At 47.9% G+C, this 17,063-nt stretch overlaps 2 protein-coding genes across 2 annotated transcripts in view; both read left to right on the forward strand.

Annotated features, from left to right (window-relative positions):
• Window positions 1–3,426: 3,426 nt before the first annotated feature.
• Window positions 3,427–15,156, forward strand: LOC310689296 (uncharacterized protein). The gene is made up of 4 exons (XM_083466827.1): window positions 3,427–3,771; window positions 7,816–7,942; window positions 10,099–10,212; window positions 11,705–15,156. Exons 1-4 carry the CDS (start codon window positions 3,604–3,606, stop codon window positions 13,639–13,641), a joined length of 2,346 nt encoding a protein of 781 aa, XP_083322953.1. The 5' UTR covers window positions 3,427–3,603; the 3' UTR covers window positions 13,642–15,156.
• Window positions 8,194–17,063, forward strand: part of LOC310689510 (cathelicidin-2-like) — a 64,012-nt gene continuing 55,142 nt past the window's right edge. The window contains exon 1 of the mRNA XM_083467305.1: window positions 8,194–8,467. The gene's annotated coding sequence lies outside the window, so the exon portion shown is untranslated. The remainder of the gene's footprint in view (window positions 8,468–17,063) is intronic.

The raw sequence follows: 17,063 nt of genomic DNA on the forward strand, positions 1-17,063 counted from the left end.
CCCTCGTTTACTGACGCACACCCACCAAACCCGAAAGTCAGTTGCCCCTGTTGTTATCTTTTCATTCAGTAGCCTAACAGCCCACGGATAGAAGCCGTTCTTTACCCTGTTGGTGCGACTAATCCGGCTTCTATATCTTCTGCCCGAGGGCAGGAGATCAAGAAAGTGCCGGCCAGGGTGTGAATCATCCCTGAGAATTTTCCTCACTCTCCTGAGGCAACCTTCTTCCGCTATTTCATCCAGCGGATTCACAGGACAGCCCATAATATCTAGTGCTGTATTCACCACCCTCTGTAGGCACTTCCTATCAGATGATGTCAAACCAGCGTCCCACACCGTGATGCAGTAGGAAAGGACACTTTCTATTGTGGACTGGTAGAAGGAGATCATCAGATGTTGATTGACATCGTTCTTCCGCAATACTCTGAGGAGATGGTAAATAAAATGGTCTTGGACAAGTTTGGTGAATTAGGAAAGCTTTATTGAATACGCTTGCAAGAGGGTAACCTGTACAGTGGTACCTCAGGTTAAGTACTTAATTCGTTCCGGAGGTCCGTTCTTAACCTGAAACTGTTCTTAACCTGAAGCACCACTTTAGCTAATGGGGCCTCCCGCTGCTGCCGTGCCGCCGGAGCACGATTTCTGTTCTCATCCTGAGGCAAAGTTCTTAACCCGAGGCACTGTTTCTGGGTTAGCGGAGTCTGTAACCTGAAGCGTATGTAACCTGGAGCGTATGTAACCTGAGGTACCACTGTATGCAAAGCAGGCACAAAGAGACACAGAAATTATGCAGCTTTTAAAGTCCTCAAAGTTCTTCCCTCCCCTCCCAGAAAGGGTATGGAAAATCCGCAGCATATTTTGTTTTCCTTATTAACATAACATCATCCCATTTCTCATGCTAATCATCGTACAAATATGGTCACAAGGTCCTTTAGATAATCTGATTGACGCATCAGCAGAATATCTTTATTGCAGGGGCCTTAATTACCATCACTGCAAGCTGCTCCACTTCCACACTTCTCTTATACAAGTTCAAGTCTGTTTCTCATCTGATAACGACAGATATTAACCAACAGGCATAGATGTGTGCCGCTCCTGTGTTCATGTTCCACAACCACAAGTTAGCTACATCCTGTGTATCTTACAGTGTGGGTACATCGCTTTCTGCTAATCTGTCTTCTTCATATCCTGGGGTTCTTGTGGTTACTTTTATCAGCTCTAAACTATAAGTTATTAGCCAAGCAGGCATCCGTTCTTATATGAGAAGCAAAATAAATCATGAAACAGAGAATCAATGTAAAGATCGCGAATTGCGCCGAGACATCACCTTGCTGACAAAGGTCTGTACAGTGGTACCTCGGGTTACAGATGCTTCAGGTTACAGTCTCTGCTAACCCAGAAATAGTACCTCGCGTTAAGAACTTTGCTTCAGGATGAGAACAGAATCGTGCGGCGGTGGTGCAGCGGCAGCGGGAGGCCCCATCAGCTAAAATTAAGTTCTTAACCGGAGGTACCACTGTATGGTTTTCCCAGTAGTGATGTATGGAAGTGAGAGCTGGGCCATAAAGAAGGCTGATCGCCGAAGAATGGATGCTTTTGAATTATGGTACTGGAGGAGACTCTTGAGAGTCCCATGAACTGCAAGAAGATCAAACCTCTCCATTCTTAAGGAGATCAGCCCTGAGTGCTCACTGGAAGGACAGATCCTGAAGCTGAGGCTCCAAGACTTTGGCCACCTCATGAGAAGAGAAGACTCCCTGGAAAAGATCCTGATGTTGGGAAAGATGGAGGGCACAAGGAGAAGGGGACGACAGAGGACAAGATGGTTGGACAGTGTTCTGGAAGCTACCAGCATGAGTCTGACCAAACTGCGGGAGGCAGTGGAAGACAGGAGTGCCTGGCGTGCTCTGGTCCAGGGGGTCACGAAGAGTCGGACACGACTAAACAACAACAAATGTTGTATAAATAAAGAATTGCTTAGAAGCACTTATTCCAAATCTTGGCCAACCCCAACCTCTCTCACCACCAAAGGAACACAAGCGAATAGCAGAGAACCTGCACAAGAGACGCTGACACAAATCCCCACATATATTAAGTAAAATACAGTGGTACCTCAGGTTACATACGCTTCAGGTTACAGATGATTCAGTTTACAGACTCCGCTAACCCACAAATAGTACCTCGGGTTAAGAACTTTGCTTCAGGATGAGAACAGAAATCGTGCTCCTGCGGCGCAGCAGCAGCGGGAGGCCCCATTATCTAAAGTGGTGCTTCAGGTTAAGAACAGTTTCAGGTTAAGAATGGACCTCCGGAACGAATTAAGTACTTAACCTGAGGTACCACTGTAGAAATATCGCCACCCGACCCCACTCACCTTTCCCCCCTCCACTGTAGCACCCTGCTTGTGGTTAACGCTTAGCTGGAATGAAATATTCAACACAGCAATAGAGAAATTAAAATAATAATTTATTTGTCAGACAAATAAATGATAGGCACAGTGGTATATGGTTACCAAAGCTCTGCCCCCCTTCCAGCCCTGATGGCCAGCACTTATATTTCCTCAGCCCAGCCCCCTTGCTCCTCCTTTGCAAAGTAAAAAAGGAACTCAGTAAAAACAGCTTCAAAAGAAGCCTCTTCAGTTTACACCCCCCTATCCCAGCCAGCTGCTTTTCCCATTAGCTCTTCCCAAAATTTATTGCCCTTTAATTCTCTCAGTATACCTTAAACCTTAGGAAAATATGGCTAGAGTCTGATGGGAGGCACATGGTGCTATTTTCTGTTAAACAATAAATCTTACTATTTACCAACTCTTAATTAGTGTTTTTGCAGCTTGATTGTATTCTGTAATATGTAGGGTCAGTGTAACCTTTGCTCCCGGCCTGTAATTCCCTTTTACAACTTTGAGAAACTTGTCTCCTGCTACTGCTATAAATCAGGAGGGCCCTTGTTCAGGAGAGCAGGAAGATAAACAACTGCCAAAGTACTTAGCCAGCTGGTTTCTGCCTGGCATGAAACATACAAACATTTGCAAATATATTTTTAAGCTCATTTTAAAATACAGGCCTCACCACCTCTTTCCCCCTTTTCTTCCTAATGTCTCAACAAATGAAACTGATCTGTTACTTGAAAAAAAAAGAGAGAGACATTACACATACTTTTGTAAACAAAGAAAATCTTTAGTAAAAATACATTATATATATATATATATAGAGAGAGAGAGAGAGAGGCTGAAGTATGTGCTCAACTAAATGTTTGTATAAAACATCTTATTTTATAAACGACCAAGAGGCAACAATATATTGTTTCTCACACTATCCAACCTCTGCTTAAAACCCCCCTTTCGAACAGCAGAAAGTTCTTCCTGGTCTCTAGCCGGAATCTCCTTTCTTGAATCCACTGGTTGCAGGTGCGCGCGTTTGCATCCCCCGCTCGTTTCCCCCCTCTGCACAACGACCCTGCGATTTAGGCGCGCGCGGAGGGGACGCCACCGGCCCAGGATCGCGCGCAACGAGGGCAGTCAGGGGTTCTGAACCGGAGCTTCCCAGGTCCTTAATCCGAGCGTAAAGCGCCTTCTCCGCGCGTGGCAAGGCTCAGCCAGAAAAGATGGGGGAAAAAGAAGAATGTCTCGCCTTCTCCACGCCTCTGAAAGCCCTGGAGCTCCGCCCCGGCAGCCCAGACCGGAGGTGCTGCGAGGAGAAGCGCTCAGAGGCGGCGGCGGCGGCGGCGAGGGGCGCCATGCCTGCCCGGGAAGCAACAGGATGCGCTTCGCAGGTAGGAACGCAACCGGTGCAGTTGGGGTGCTGCTGGAGAGCCTGCAAAACTTGGGGTGGATCCCTGGATCGGGGAGGTGGCAGTTTCAGGCTACTGGGTGAAAGAGATCCACTTTTCAAGGCTTAGGCCGACCCGGATGCCCTGGCAAGTTGATGGGCTGCCCGCGCGCGCGCGCGCAGTTTTTGGAGACCTGGGGTGACTTTGGAACCAGCCTCCTTAGCCAGGCTTTTTAAAGACCTTTGGAGGCAACCGAGCACTGGGAAGGTTGTGGCGAACCCCCCGCCCCCCGCCCGATATGTACTTCGAAACAAAAGCGATACTAAAAATAATTTTAATGATAATTGCAAAAACAGTAAGTTGCTGCAGTGTCTGGTTTCCTCGCCTTATTGCAATCTAGGACGCCCGCCCCACCCCCCGGTTTAGTAAATAAAATGAGGACGGAAGAATGGGGAAGAGTTTAGGAGTGCAAGGAAGTCATAGCCAAGTTCGGATTTCCCTCCACGACGACTACAAAAATATCAAACGCAAAATTCTTTAAAATAAAATACTTTTTTTGTGGGGTGCGCCCGCATCCTGGTGCCTACAACCCAGCGCTGCCTTTGCTCATCTGCAAATTACTGTATTTCCAAATATTTTGCACTTGGAGCTCCTATCAGCCGCAGCCAGCAGGGCCTTCAGATCTGCTGTGCTGTGCTGTAATTTGAAGCTTGCAGTACTGTGTCTACTTTAAAGGGTAAAGGGGCCCCTGACCTTTAGGTCCAGTCATGGCTGACTCTGGGGTTGCGGCACTCATCTCGCTTTACTGGCCGAGGAAGCTGGCGTACAGCTTCTGGGTCATGTGGCCAGCAAGACTAAGCCGCTTCTGGTGAACCAGAGCAGCGCACGGAAACGCCGTTTACCTTCCCGCCGGAGCAGTACCTATTTATCTACTTGCACTTTGACATGCTTTCGAACTGCTAGGTTGGCAGGAGCAGGGACCGAGCAACAGGAGCTCACCCCATTGCAGGGATTTGAACCGCTGACCTTCTGTTCAGCAAGTCCTAGGCTCTGTGGTTTAACCCACAGCGCCACCCGCGCCCCGTGTCCACTTTAAATAATAATAATTAAAAAATTAAACGAAGCTCAGAAATGAATATTGGTAAATCTGCAAGTATGCCTTACTGGCTAGCAAATGGACTCCTCTCTCCCCTAGGTAGGTTTAGTAAACGGTTTTTCTGGTGACTGATATGTGGGCGGCCGGCTTGGGGTGTGGTGAATCTAGTGTGTTGAGTTTAGATAACATTTGAGGACCTCCTAAGGAAGCAAAGACTTAAATGTGGAGCCATGCATGCAAAACACCCAAACACCTTCTAAACTTGGCATATCAAAGCACTAATCCTATCCAGTGCTTTTTTTCCTGGGGGGGACGCAGGGTTACGCATACCCCTTCACAAGGGGAGAAGAAACAAAAAAGATTTTTTTAATGGAATATGCAGAAATGGCCAGACTGGCAGGAAACATCAGAAACCAGGAAGACCCAAGTATTTTTAAATACTGGAATAACTTTCTAACATATTTGAGAGATCACTGTACACAGTTGAAATCAGTGGCAGGAATACAATGACACTTGTAATGTAACGTGGATTTTGGATACTATGATTATATCACAGATAGATTACAGTAAAAGATGCATGAATACAGTGGTGCCCCGCAAGACGAATGCCTCGCAAGACGGAAAACTCGCTAGACGAAAGAGTTTTCCATTTTGGAGGTACTTCGCAAAACGAATCTCCTATGGGCTTGCTTCGCAAGATGAAAATGTCTTGCGAGTTCCTGCGGGGGTTTTTTCCTCCCCCCCCCTTTTTCTAAGCCGCTAAGCCGCTTATCAGCTGATCCGATAAGCTGATAAGCCTCTAATAGCACTAATCCACTAATCTGTCAATGGGCTTGCTTCACAAGACAAAAAAACCGCTAGACGAAGAGAATCACAAAATGGATTCTTTTCGTCTTGCGAGGCACCACTGTAAAATTTTGAATTGGAACCCATAGAGGGAAGAAAGGAGGTCTCAACGTTCAAAAGAACCATTTTCTTTTTTTAATGTGTGAAAATGTTATATTTATGGTGTATAACTTTTATGTAAAACTAATTCAAAAAATAAATCCTTTTTTATTATTGTTTTAGTTTCTTCTCTAACACGGTGAATCGTCAATTTCGTTGCTACCACCGATGGCGGCCTTTTGTCCATTAACTGTATTATTTCCCCCGATTTGAACTATAGAATGGTGATTTTCTTGAGTCAAAATGAGAGTACCCCTAAACATTTTTAAAGAAAAAAAGTACTGATCGTATCCTAGCGGTTCTCAGCCTGTGGCTCCCCAGATGTTGTTGGACTACAACTCCCATCTTCCTTGAGCTCTGGCCTTGCTAGCTAGGGGTGATGGGAGTTGTAGTTCAACAACATCTGGGGGAATAGCTCTGTCTTATAGGCAGGATGGAAGAAGGTTAAACCCTGAAGGGCCCTAGTCTCATGGGACAGAGCATTCCACCAGGTCGGAGCCACCACTGAAAAGGCCCTGGCCCTGGTGGAGGATAGTCTGACTTCCTTAGGGCCTGGGACCTCTAAACTATGGTTGTTCATGGATCTTAAGGTCCTCTGCAGGGCAGACCAGGAGAGGCGGTCCTGTAAATACGAGGGCCCTAAGCCACAAAGGGCTTTAAAGATCAAGATCAAGACCAGCACCTTGAACCTGACCCTATACTCCACTGGGAGCCAGTGCAACTGGTAAAGCACTGGGTGAATATGCTCCCATGGCAGGGACCCCGCGAGGAGCCTCGCTGCAGCATTCTGCACCTGCTGGAGTTTGTGGGACAGTGTAGAGCGAATTACAGTAGTCAAGCCCATAGCTGGCAACCGTCCCTTATTTGGCGGGAAACTCCCTTATCCCAGTGACGTGTCCCGCTGCTGTCCCTTACTGATGATGTCCCTTAAATTTCCCGGGTTTCAAAGGAAGCAGCTCCTCTCCCTCCCTCCCTGCCGGCAAGGGAGGAGGGAGGCTCCAACTGTGTTGCTTGGCTGCCTTGCTCACCCAATAAGGAGTCTAATAACGACTGGGAGGTGGAGCTTGCATGCCTTGTGGCCGTGTTGCCTGGGGACTCGCCTTTGCTCAGCGCCTCCCAGCGGAGAGGTGACGGTGGTTTTCCTTGCTGCATCCCCTTTGCCGGGTTGCTGCGCTGTGGGAACCACCGCTTGAGGCTTTGTTTGGTGAAAATGGTCAAAGGCCTGGAAACGATGCCTTACGAGGAACGGCTAAGGGAGCTGGGCATGTTTAGCCTGGAGAAGAGGAGGTTAAGGGGTGATATGATAGCCATGTTCAAATATATAAAAGGATGTCACATAGAGGAGGGAGAAAGGTTGTTTTCTGCTGCTCCAGAGAAGCGGACACGGAGCAATGGATCCAAACTACAAGAAAGAAGATTCCACCTAAACATTAGGAAGAACTTCCTGACAGTAAGAGCTGTTTGACAGTGGAATTTGCTGCCAAGGAGTGTGGTGGAGTCTCCTGCTTTGGAGGTCTTTAAGCAGAGGCTTGACAACCATATGTCAGGAGTGCTCTGATGGTGTTTCCTGCTTGGCAGGGGGTTGGACTCGATGGCCCTTGTGGTCTCTTCTAACTCTATGATTCTATGGTCGCTGGCTGGGCTTTCTGCCTTTGGCTCGGAGGGGCTCAGAAGTTGAACATACCTGTGCTCTGAAAATCCCTTATTTTGGCTGCTGATCCCTTATTTTCGAGGCTGCTGGTCCATTATTTTCAAATCTGTAAGTTGACAGCTATGGTCAAACCTATTCTAGTGCAGGTTGTAAATAATTAGTCCAACCCCATGCAATGCAGGAATCGCAACGAAAGAACCCGTGATATCCAACTCTTAAAAAAAAATCCAACGAAGGAGATTCTTCCACTTTCCACTGTCAAACAGCTCTTACCACCAGACAGTTGTTCCTCGTGTTTTGTTGGAACCTCCTTTCTCATCATGTGATTCTAAAATGGAAATGTTTCTCATTTCAGGCAACAGTGAGGTTTGAGGACGTCATTCTTTATTTCTCCAGGAGCGAGTGGAAGTCCCTAGCCAAGTGGCAGAAGGAGCTGTACTGGGAAGTGTTGACAGATAACTATGAAGCTTTGCTCGTTGCAGGTAAGGAGAACCCCGCAGCCGAAAAAAGACCTCCGCAAATATCATAGAATCATAGAATCATAGAGGTGGAAGAGACCACAAGGGCCATCGAGTCCAACCCCCTGCCAAGCAGGAAACACCATCAGAGCCCTCCTGACATATGGTTGTCAAGCCTCTGCTTAAAGACCTCCAAAGCAGGAGACTCCACCACACTCCTTGGCAGCAAATTCCACTGTCAAACAGCTCTTACTGTCAGGAAGTTCTTCCTAATGTTTAGGTGGAATCTTCTTTCTTGTAGTTTGGATCCATTGCTCCGTGTCCGCTTCTCTGGAGCAGCAGAAAACAACCTTTCTCCCTCCTCTATATGACACCCTTTTCTATATTTGAACATGGCTATCATATCACCCCTTAACCTCCTCTTCTCCAGGCTAAACATGCCCAGCTCCCTTAGCCGTTCCTCATAAGGCATCGTTTCCAGGCCTTTGACCATTTTGGTTGCCCTCCTCTGGACACGTTCCAGTTTGTCTGTGTCCTTCTTGAATTGTGGTGCCCAGAACTGGACACAGTACTCCAGGTGAGGTCTGACCAGAGCAGAATACAGTGGCACTATTACTTCCCTTGATCTAGATGCTATTGCAACTTGACTTTCTATAAATGAGAAAACGCAGGTCCATCTTGTTCTCAAGATGCGGTGCATGCTCTAGATATCTCCCGCTTGGACTACTGCAATGCACTCTACGTGGGGCTACCTTTGAAGGTGACCTGGAAACTGCAACTAATCCAGAATGCGGCAGCTAGACTGGTGACTGGGAGTGGCCGCCGAGACCACATAACACCGGTCCTGAAAGATCTTCATTGGCTCCCAGTACGTTTCTGAGCACGATTCAAAGTGTTGTTGCTGACCTTTAAAGCCCTAAACGGCCTTGGTCCTGTATACCAGAAGAAGCATCTCCACCCCCATCATTCTGCCCGGACGCTGAGGTCCAGCTCCGAGGCCTTCTGGTGGTTCCCTCAATGCAAGAAGCAAAGCTACAGGGAACCAGGCAGAGGGCCTTCTCGGTGGTGGCGCCCGCTCTGTGGAACGTCCTCCCATCAGATGTCAAGGAAACAAACAACTATCTGACTTTTAGAAGACATCTGAAGGCAGCCCTGTTTAGGGAAGTTTTAAATACTTGATGTTTTATTCTGTTTTTTATCTGTTGGGAGCTGCCCAGAGTGGCTGGGGAAACCCAACCGGATGGGCAGGGTAAAAATAAACAACAACACAACTACTACTACAGTGGTACCTTGGTTTAAGAACAATCCTGTTTACGAACTCCGCAAAACCGGAAATAGTGTCTTGGTTTGAAAACTTTACCTAAGAACGGAATCTGAACATTGGTAGGGCACTGGCGGTGAGAGGCCTCATTAGGGAAAGCGTGCCTCAGTTTAAGAACGGTTTTGGTTTAAGAACAGACTTCCGGAAGTTCATAAACCGAGGTACCACTGTATTATTATTATTATTCCTTAGTTACTTGTAACTAGGGAAGCCATTCCTACAAATTCATTTTGGCTGACTGCCAGAAACCTATTGCTCATCAGGATTCGAAATCTGCAGGACCAGAAATTCACAGAAGACTGGTGTAAATTTACAGACTATTTGAAAAGTAATTGTGATGATCAGACTACGTTTGTAGGTTTTGTGAGGTGAATTATTGGAACTATTGCAAAAATGGATAAAGGGGAGGGTGGTTAGTTAAGATAATTAAAGGCAATATGAATTTAATAAATGCATACGAAGTGGTTAAAATGGTGGATCATCAGTGGTGCTGATGGAAGTCCAAAAAAAGAGATTGTATAAGTGGTGAAGTTTTGTGGTATGTATTATAATTTATATGTTAAAATTAATAAAAATTATTATATATAAAAAAGAAACCTGCTGCTTGTCTGCCGCCAAAATTCATTAGTCTCTTTTCAGGCTGGAAAACCTCAAAATCGTTGCCAGTGAATCAGAGTGGGGTTTTTTAGGGGCAGGTAGCAACAGTAGATTAAGTGGAGTGTCTGAATTCGCTTTTTTCTAAAAGAGGAGCTGATGAAGGAAGGGCGAAATCGCAAGCAAGCAGAGAACAAGTCCTCTTTGTCGAAATACTGTTTCCGACGCTGTGTTTTCTGTCTCCTTCATTTCCCTCTGTGAGCAGGGCAGCCGGTCACCAAAGCAGAAGTTGTGGCGTGGCTTCAGCAGTGTGAACGTCTGGATATCGAAAGAACCCAGGAATCTAGATTCAGAGACCCTGATGCAAATGTTTCTGCAAGTGAGTGGAAATTAAAAGTGGAATGAGTTGGAAGGGCAGGGTGCTGAGACCCCAAATCTACGCAAAAGCTCCAAAAGGGGGAGGACTCAGCTGACGATTATAACTCCTGAAAGAACAATGGCCAGCCGTTAATTTAAGCTAATACATTGCAAGGGGTGTAACCCGACTGGATTCTTACCAATCCAAATGGAAAGCTAGGTAAAGATAAAAGGGACCCCTGACCATTAGGTCCAGTCGTGACCAACTCTGGGGTTGCGGCGCTCATCTCGCTTTATTGGCCGAGGGAGCTGGCGTACAGCTTCCGGGTCATGTGGCCAGCAGGACTAAGCCACTTCTGGCGCACCAGATCAGCGCATGGAAACGTCGTTTACCTTCCCGCCTGAGTGGTACCTATTTATCTACTTGCACTGGTGTGATTTCGAACTGCTAGGTGGGCAGGAGCAGGGACCGAGCAACGGGAGTTCACCCCGTTGCAGGGATTTGAACCGCCGACCTTCTGATCGGCAAGCCCTAGGCTCTGTGGTTTAACCCACAGTGCCACCTGCATCCCTAATGGAAAGCTACACTGCATGAAAAGCTAAGAGGCTTGGGGTTTTCCCCACAGGCCCTGATAGCTGTAGGTTATGAGAAAGCTAGAGCAATAATCCGCCAATGAATTTGGGATGTGGAACTGCAATGCCACGTGAGTGAGATGAATAAACACCCAGCAATGAAAGATAACGGGAGGGGATTTACCCCAGCAAATTATTTGTCAAAATTACAAATACAGATGGTCATTTACCCTCGCTAGATTCAACGTGCTGGGCAGATTGGAGGGTAAACCATACGCAGAACGAGTCTGCCCCTGCGACTTGATGGGGGTAGAAACTGTCTCTCATGCCTTGTTACACTGCCGTTTCTACAGGGATATACGCTCGGTATTTATTACCCTTGCTATGCAAAAATCTCCAAATGAATCTGAACTTCAGTGTCTAAAATCCCTGGTAGAGGACAAGGATCTTGAGATCACGTTAAGGGTAGCCAAATTCTGTGCGTTTGCCATAAAACTTAGGGAACAAGCTGTGCTATAATGCTTAAGGTTTTAAATGAGAATTTTAGGTTATATGTTAGTGACTACGTTTTAATTTATATATTTTTTAACTGTTGCTATATCTGTATTGTCCCCATTATACCTACTAATTGCGAATTCAAATGTATCCCTATTGTGTTTTATGACTTCCTTGATATTGTATGTGGGCTGGAACCGGTGTGTGACCGAAATAATAAAATTCTATTCTATTGCAAGGGGTGCAACTTGATAACTCTTGAGGTCCATCCGACTCTACAGTGAAAAATTGCAAATGGAAGCTTTCTTTAAAAAAGGAATTGATGAACCTAAATTAGTTATCCCTACTAGTTGCAATGGTTCTGCTCTGAGTATTGGCGGATGTGACTCTTTCACCTCTTCCGTTGTCCAAAGAGAAATAATTCCACGTTCTCTCTTTCCTTCCAGCAAACGATGGGCCCTCAAAGGCATGTTGTGAGGAGCGCACAGGGCAGGCAGGATCTCGCGAGACGCTACGCGACAAGTCTAAGGAGGTAGTGACCCAACGCAGTGATATAGGGGGCACCCCCAAGCAGACGTATTTGTCAGCCGGACCACAAGGGAAGCCTGCAAAGCCTGAGCCTCTTTTGCACATCAAACATGGGCAAAGTCCTGCAAGCCCGGCCTGCTCCCAGAGGCCTGCTGTTCCACCAAAACAGTATAAATGCAGGGAGTGTGGCAAGAGGTTCCGGCTGGAAGGGCTGCTTCGAATGCATCAGGAGATCGCCGCGAGGAAGATGTCCGTTGCTTGCTCTGTTTGCGGGCTGTGCTGCACGAGTCCTTTGTCTCTGAGGATGCACCAGAGAACGCACCTTCCTGCTGTGGCGGACGGGGAGAAGGCCTCTCCCGGGAAGAACCGTCTGAGCGCGCAGCAAGCGCCCGAGAAGTTGCACCAGTGCACAGACTGCGGGGAGCGATTTCGTGGGTTCCTCGACGTCCTCCGGCACCAGAAAAGCCACGAGGAGGCTAGACCCCGGCCGTGTGTCCAGTGCAAGGCCTCGTTCATGCACCGGATCGACCTCGCCACGCACGAGGAAGGCCACTTGGAGGAAGCGCTGAAGAGGCACGATCGGCGCAGGCGGAAGTGTCTCTGCAAGCTTGCCTTCCGGCTGCACTTCGCATCGCTGCTCGGGCGTGGCGTGCAGGGCAACCAGGTCGCCTCGCAGGAGCAGGACCTCGAGCGACCGCACCAGGACGAAGATGTCAAAGGGGAAACGCCGTATCCCTGCACCGGGTGTGGGCTGCTATTCAAGTGGGAAGAGAACCTCGAGGAACATTACAGGTACTGCAACGAGCAGGGGCTGCAGAAGCCTCCGTTAAACGCCTCCTCCCCAGTCGCTCTGCAAGGGGAACACCGGGAGGCTAGCGACAAGCAAGGGGTTGCCCGGCCGGCTTCCGAGGGCAGCCAAGGCGACACGGGGCTCCCTTGCCCTCCCTCGCAAGCCTCCCCCGCGCAGCATGCTTGCCCGGAGTGCGGCAAACTTTTCGCTTCCAAGGGCAGCCTCCGCAGGCACAAGAGGAAGCACAAGGCTGCGTTGCAGCGCCGCCAGAGCATAGCCCAGACGGGCGGCGGTAGCGGTGGCTCCGGTGGCCCCGCCACGGCTTGCGCGACCAAGAAGCTGTACAAATGCCAGGAGTGCGGGAAGAAGCTGGTGTACAAGTGGCAGATTGCCGCTCACCAGCAAGGCCACGCCGAAGGGAAGAGTTTTATATGCCACCGTTGCGGGGAAAGCTTCGGGTTCAAGAGCAGTTTGCAGGGACACCAGCGTGCGTGTGCGGCAGGAGGCGCCGCGCTGGGCGAGGCCAGGCTGCTTTGCCGGTGCGGGAAGAGCTTGTCGAAGCTGCACTTTTTCAAGCATCAAGCCTTCCACGCGGGACTGAGGTATATGTGCCTCCTTTGCGGGAAGGTGTCGAGTTTCCAGAGTTCGGCCATCGCGCATCGCCGCGGCCATGTCAGAAGGGGGCAGCTGCTCGCCGCGGCGAGAGGCTCCGATCTCCTTTCCCACACAATAGAAAAGGTGTACATTCCACAGGGGCCGCAGCTGCAGAATCCAGAGGGGACGGGGCAGCCCAACGATAGCTTTTCGACCGGCCAGGAGGCCCCGGCGGAGGGTGGGAAGAGCCCTCGGCAGAAATGGAAGCTGAAATCTCCCCGGTTCACCCTCCCGAAGCCCTTCAGGTGCAAGGACTGCGGGAAAGCCTTCGCCTACCTGGCTCGCCTGCTGTCGCACCGCAAGGAACACACGGGCGACTTCCCCTTCCAGTGTGCCGAATGCGGCAGGGGCTTCATCAACAGAAATTGCCTCAGCCTGCACTGGAAAATACACACCAAAGAGAGCGCGTGACCGCCTCTGGATCAGGGCCACAGCATCCTCCTGGCTTTCCCAGATTCTAGCTCCTGTCCTCATCCCCGACTGGGGCTGATGGGAGTTAGGAGCCCAAATGATGTCTAGATGATGATGATGATGATGATGATGATGATGATTATTAATAATTATTATTATTATTTGTACCCTGCCCATCTGGCTGGGTTTCCCTAGCCACTCTGGGTGGCTTCCAACAAAGATTAAAAATACGGTACATTAAAATGTCACACATTAAAAACTTCCCTAAACAGGGCTGCCTTCAGATGTCTTCTAAAAGCCTGGTAGTTGTTTTTCTCTTTGACATCTGGTGGGAGGGCGTTCCACAGGGCGGGTGCCACCACCGAGAAGGCCCTCTGCCTGGTTCCCTATAGTTTTGCTTCTCGCAGTGAGGGAACCACCAGAAGGCCCTTGGCGCTGGACCTCAGCATCTGGGCAGAACGATGGGGGTGGAGACGCTCTTTTAGGTATATCTAGAAAGGACCATGTTGACCCTGGAGGAAGGGAAGTGCCTGCTAGCCGGCTGCTTGTCATGGGTGGGCCGAAGAATCTCAAGCCCGGGAACTTGAGAACAGCTCCCAGAATCCTCTGCCATTGCGCAGGGTGCCTCTCAGCATGCTGTTCCTCAGCGCACGGAAGCAGCGCCCCTAGAGGCTGCTGGGAAAACAGCCCCTCAGAGCATGCAGCGAGTCGGAAGAGGGGTGAGCAAGACTCGAATCCATGCCATGTATTTAGAGGACGTTGCTTCTCCTACAAAATCCCTGGGAACTGTAGCTGATCCTCTGCGGAGCTACGGTTCTCCATGTACGTTAAGTGGTCTTTGCACGTCGGATGCAGATGTGACCTTAGTTAGGTGTCCTCTTTTTCTCGCTGTGTACGAGCCTCTCGGGTCACCCTCCACCCCACATAGACCTCTGGTTATAGGGTGGTATATAAATACTACTACTACTGCTGCTGCTGCTAATAATAATAATAATAATATATATTGCCCTAATGACCTAGATAGAGAAGCAGAGCTATAAATCTGCGCCTGCTTTAAAGTAAGATTTCCACTAGTGGCTGCTTTATTAATTGGCTTAAGTCATGGCCAAATTATCTCAGGTGATCAATTCTGTGGAATACTTAACTTGGGGTGCTTTGAGATTTTGAACGTTCTTCAATCAAATATGTGAACACAGATCTGCTCTAGATGGTGTGGGTTTTAGTGTGTGTGTATGTGTGAATATCAACATTCACCAGTGCACCTGAGTTGTCTCAATTAATTTTTCTAATTAGCGGAATTTGCCTGGAATGGGGCAGCACTCCGTGCTGAATTTCATTGTTCACTGTTCAAAGCAGAGGACTTATTAACTGTTTTGCTATTTGTCATTATGTTTTTATTATGCTTTTATTATTGACGTTCTGTAATGTGTTTTTAATGTCCCCCCCCCCATCTTGCCCTGGGATCTTTTGATAAAAGGGTGGTATGTAAGTTGAATAAATAAAATTAAAATAAAAGGCAAGTTGGGGTTCTCTTTAAATTTGCCTTCAGCTGTTGGAACTGGAAATAAGCCAGGATTTTAACCATCCGGTGCAGATTTCACTCTGTGGAGCATTAGGCGTGGCGGTGCTGTTATCTTTCACCATCCTGGATATACTGAGTTTCACTACAGTTCCCATCACTGGTGTCCATTTGACATTTTGGCTGGGTGCTCATGGGAGTTGTAGTCCAAAGCAGCTGGGGGACGACACCAGGTTGGCTAAAGCAGGCATAGGCAAATCAGCCCTCCAGATGTTTTGAGACTACAATTCCCATCATCCCTGACCACTGGTCTTGCTAGCTAGGGATGATGATAATACCTTTATTGTCAATGTACAACCTGTGTACAATGAAATTAACAGAGCCTCAATTGCACTGTTATTTTCCGTTCATCAGCCTAACAGCCCACAGATAGAAGCTATTTTTTAGCCTTTTGGTACGGCTGATTATAGGACGCGGGTGGCGCAGTGGGTTAAACCACAGAAACTAGGGCTTGCCGATCAGAAGTTTGGCGGTTCGAATCCCCGCGACGGGGTGAGCTCCCGTTGCTCGGTCCCTGCTCCTGCCAGCCTAGCAGTTCAAAAGCACGTCAAAGTGCAAGTAGATAAATAGGTACGGATCTGGCGGGAAGGTAAAAGTGAAGAATGGTCAGATGAACCTAAGTGGGGGAGGGAAATTGCCCTGTATGCCTGCTTCAGACTGGAATACACACGATCCAAAATATTATTCCCTTTAGTAGGGAAATTCACATACTGTTCAAACTGTTCAAGGCCTGATTGAAATTCCTTGCCACAGGGAGGGCATCCTCTGGGTGGATTTGCTGCTGCCTAGAGATGATGTCATAGGGACACGGGTGGCACTGTGGGTTGCAGCACAGACACTAGGACTTGCCAATCAGAAGGTCGGCGGTTCGAATCCCCGCAATGGGGTGAGCTCCCGTTGCTCAGTCCCAGCTCCTGCCAACCTAGCAGTTCGAAAGCACGCCAGTGCAAGTAGATAAATAGGTACCACTCTGGCGGGAAAGTAAACGGCGTTTCCGTGCGCTGCTCTGGTTCGCCAGAAGCGGCTTAGTCATACTGGCCACATGACCTGGAAGCTGTACGCCGGCTCCCTCAGCCAGTACAGCGAGATGAGCGCCACAACCCCAAAGTCATCCGCGACTAGACCAAATGGTCAGGGGTCCCTTTACCTTTAGAGATGACGTCATATAGCTTAGAAAGTGCCACTCTTAATGAATGAATGTTAGAAATTAATGAATGTTAGAAAAATGTTGGAATGAAGTTATATGGCTTTAGTAGAAATGTTATAAGGAATTAAGTATAAATAGATTAATAGAGAATTAAAGGGAAAAAAGGTTAAAATGTGTTAAGATAATTATAGGATAGAAAACAGAGGAAGATGGAAAGGAATTGCTGAAACAACTAACAGAAGTGGAATACGAAAAGGGAGGTGTGAGGAGGTCACTGTAATAAGTGAATGAAAGATAAGATATTGAAACTTTGATGTATTTTAAATTGTTTTTGTTTTGTTAGTTTAATGTGTTAGTGTTATGTATTGTTTTTGTATTGTATTGTATTATTTATTCTTTTTTTGTAGTGTTTAAATTGTTGGAAAAGTAAGATTTTTTTTTTTAAAAAAAAGAAAGTGCCACTCTTGACATTAGCATAAGGTGGAAAGTAAACGGCTATGATGGGAGTTGTAGTCCCAAAACACCTGGAGGGTCGAGTTTGCCTATGCCTGTGCTAAGAACATCTGTCTGCTCGCTTCCTTAGCAATTTCTAGAGTGCAGGGGGGAAAGTTCATGACGGAAAGCTCAGCTGTTAACGTCCCTCATGACGCTACAGAAACAGAGTTGGAAGGGACCTCCAGGGCCCATCTAGTCCAA

This window comes from Podarcis liolepis, assembly GCF_965112155.1.
Source record: "Podarcis liolepis genome assembly, chromosome: 12".
Lineage (NCBI taxonomy): Eukaryota > Metazoa > Chordata > Lepidosauria > Squamata > Lacertidae > Podarcis > Podarcis liolepis.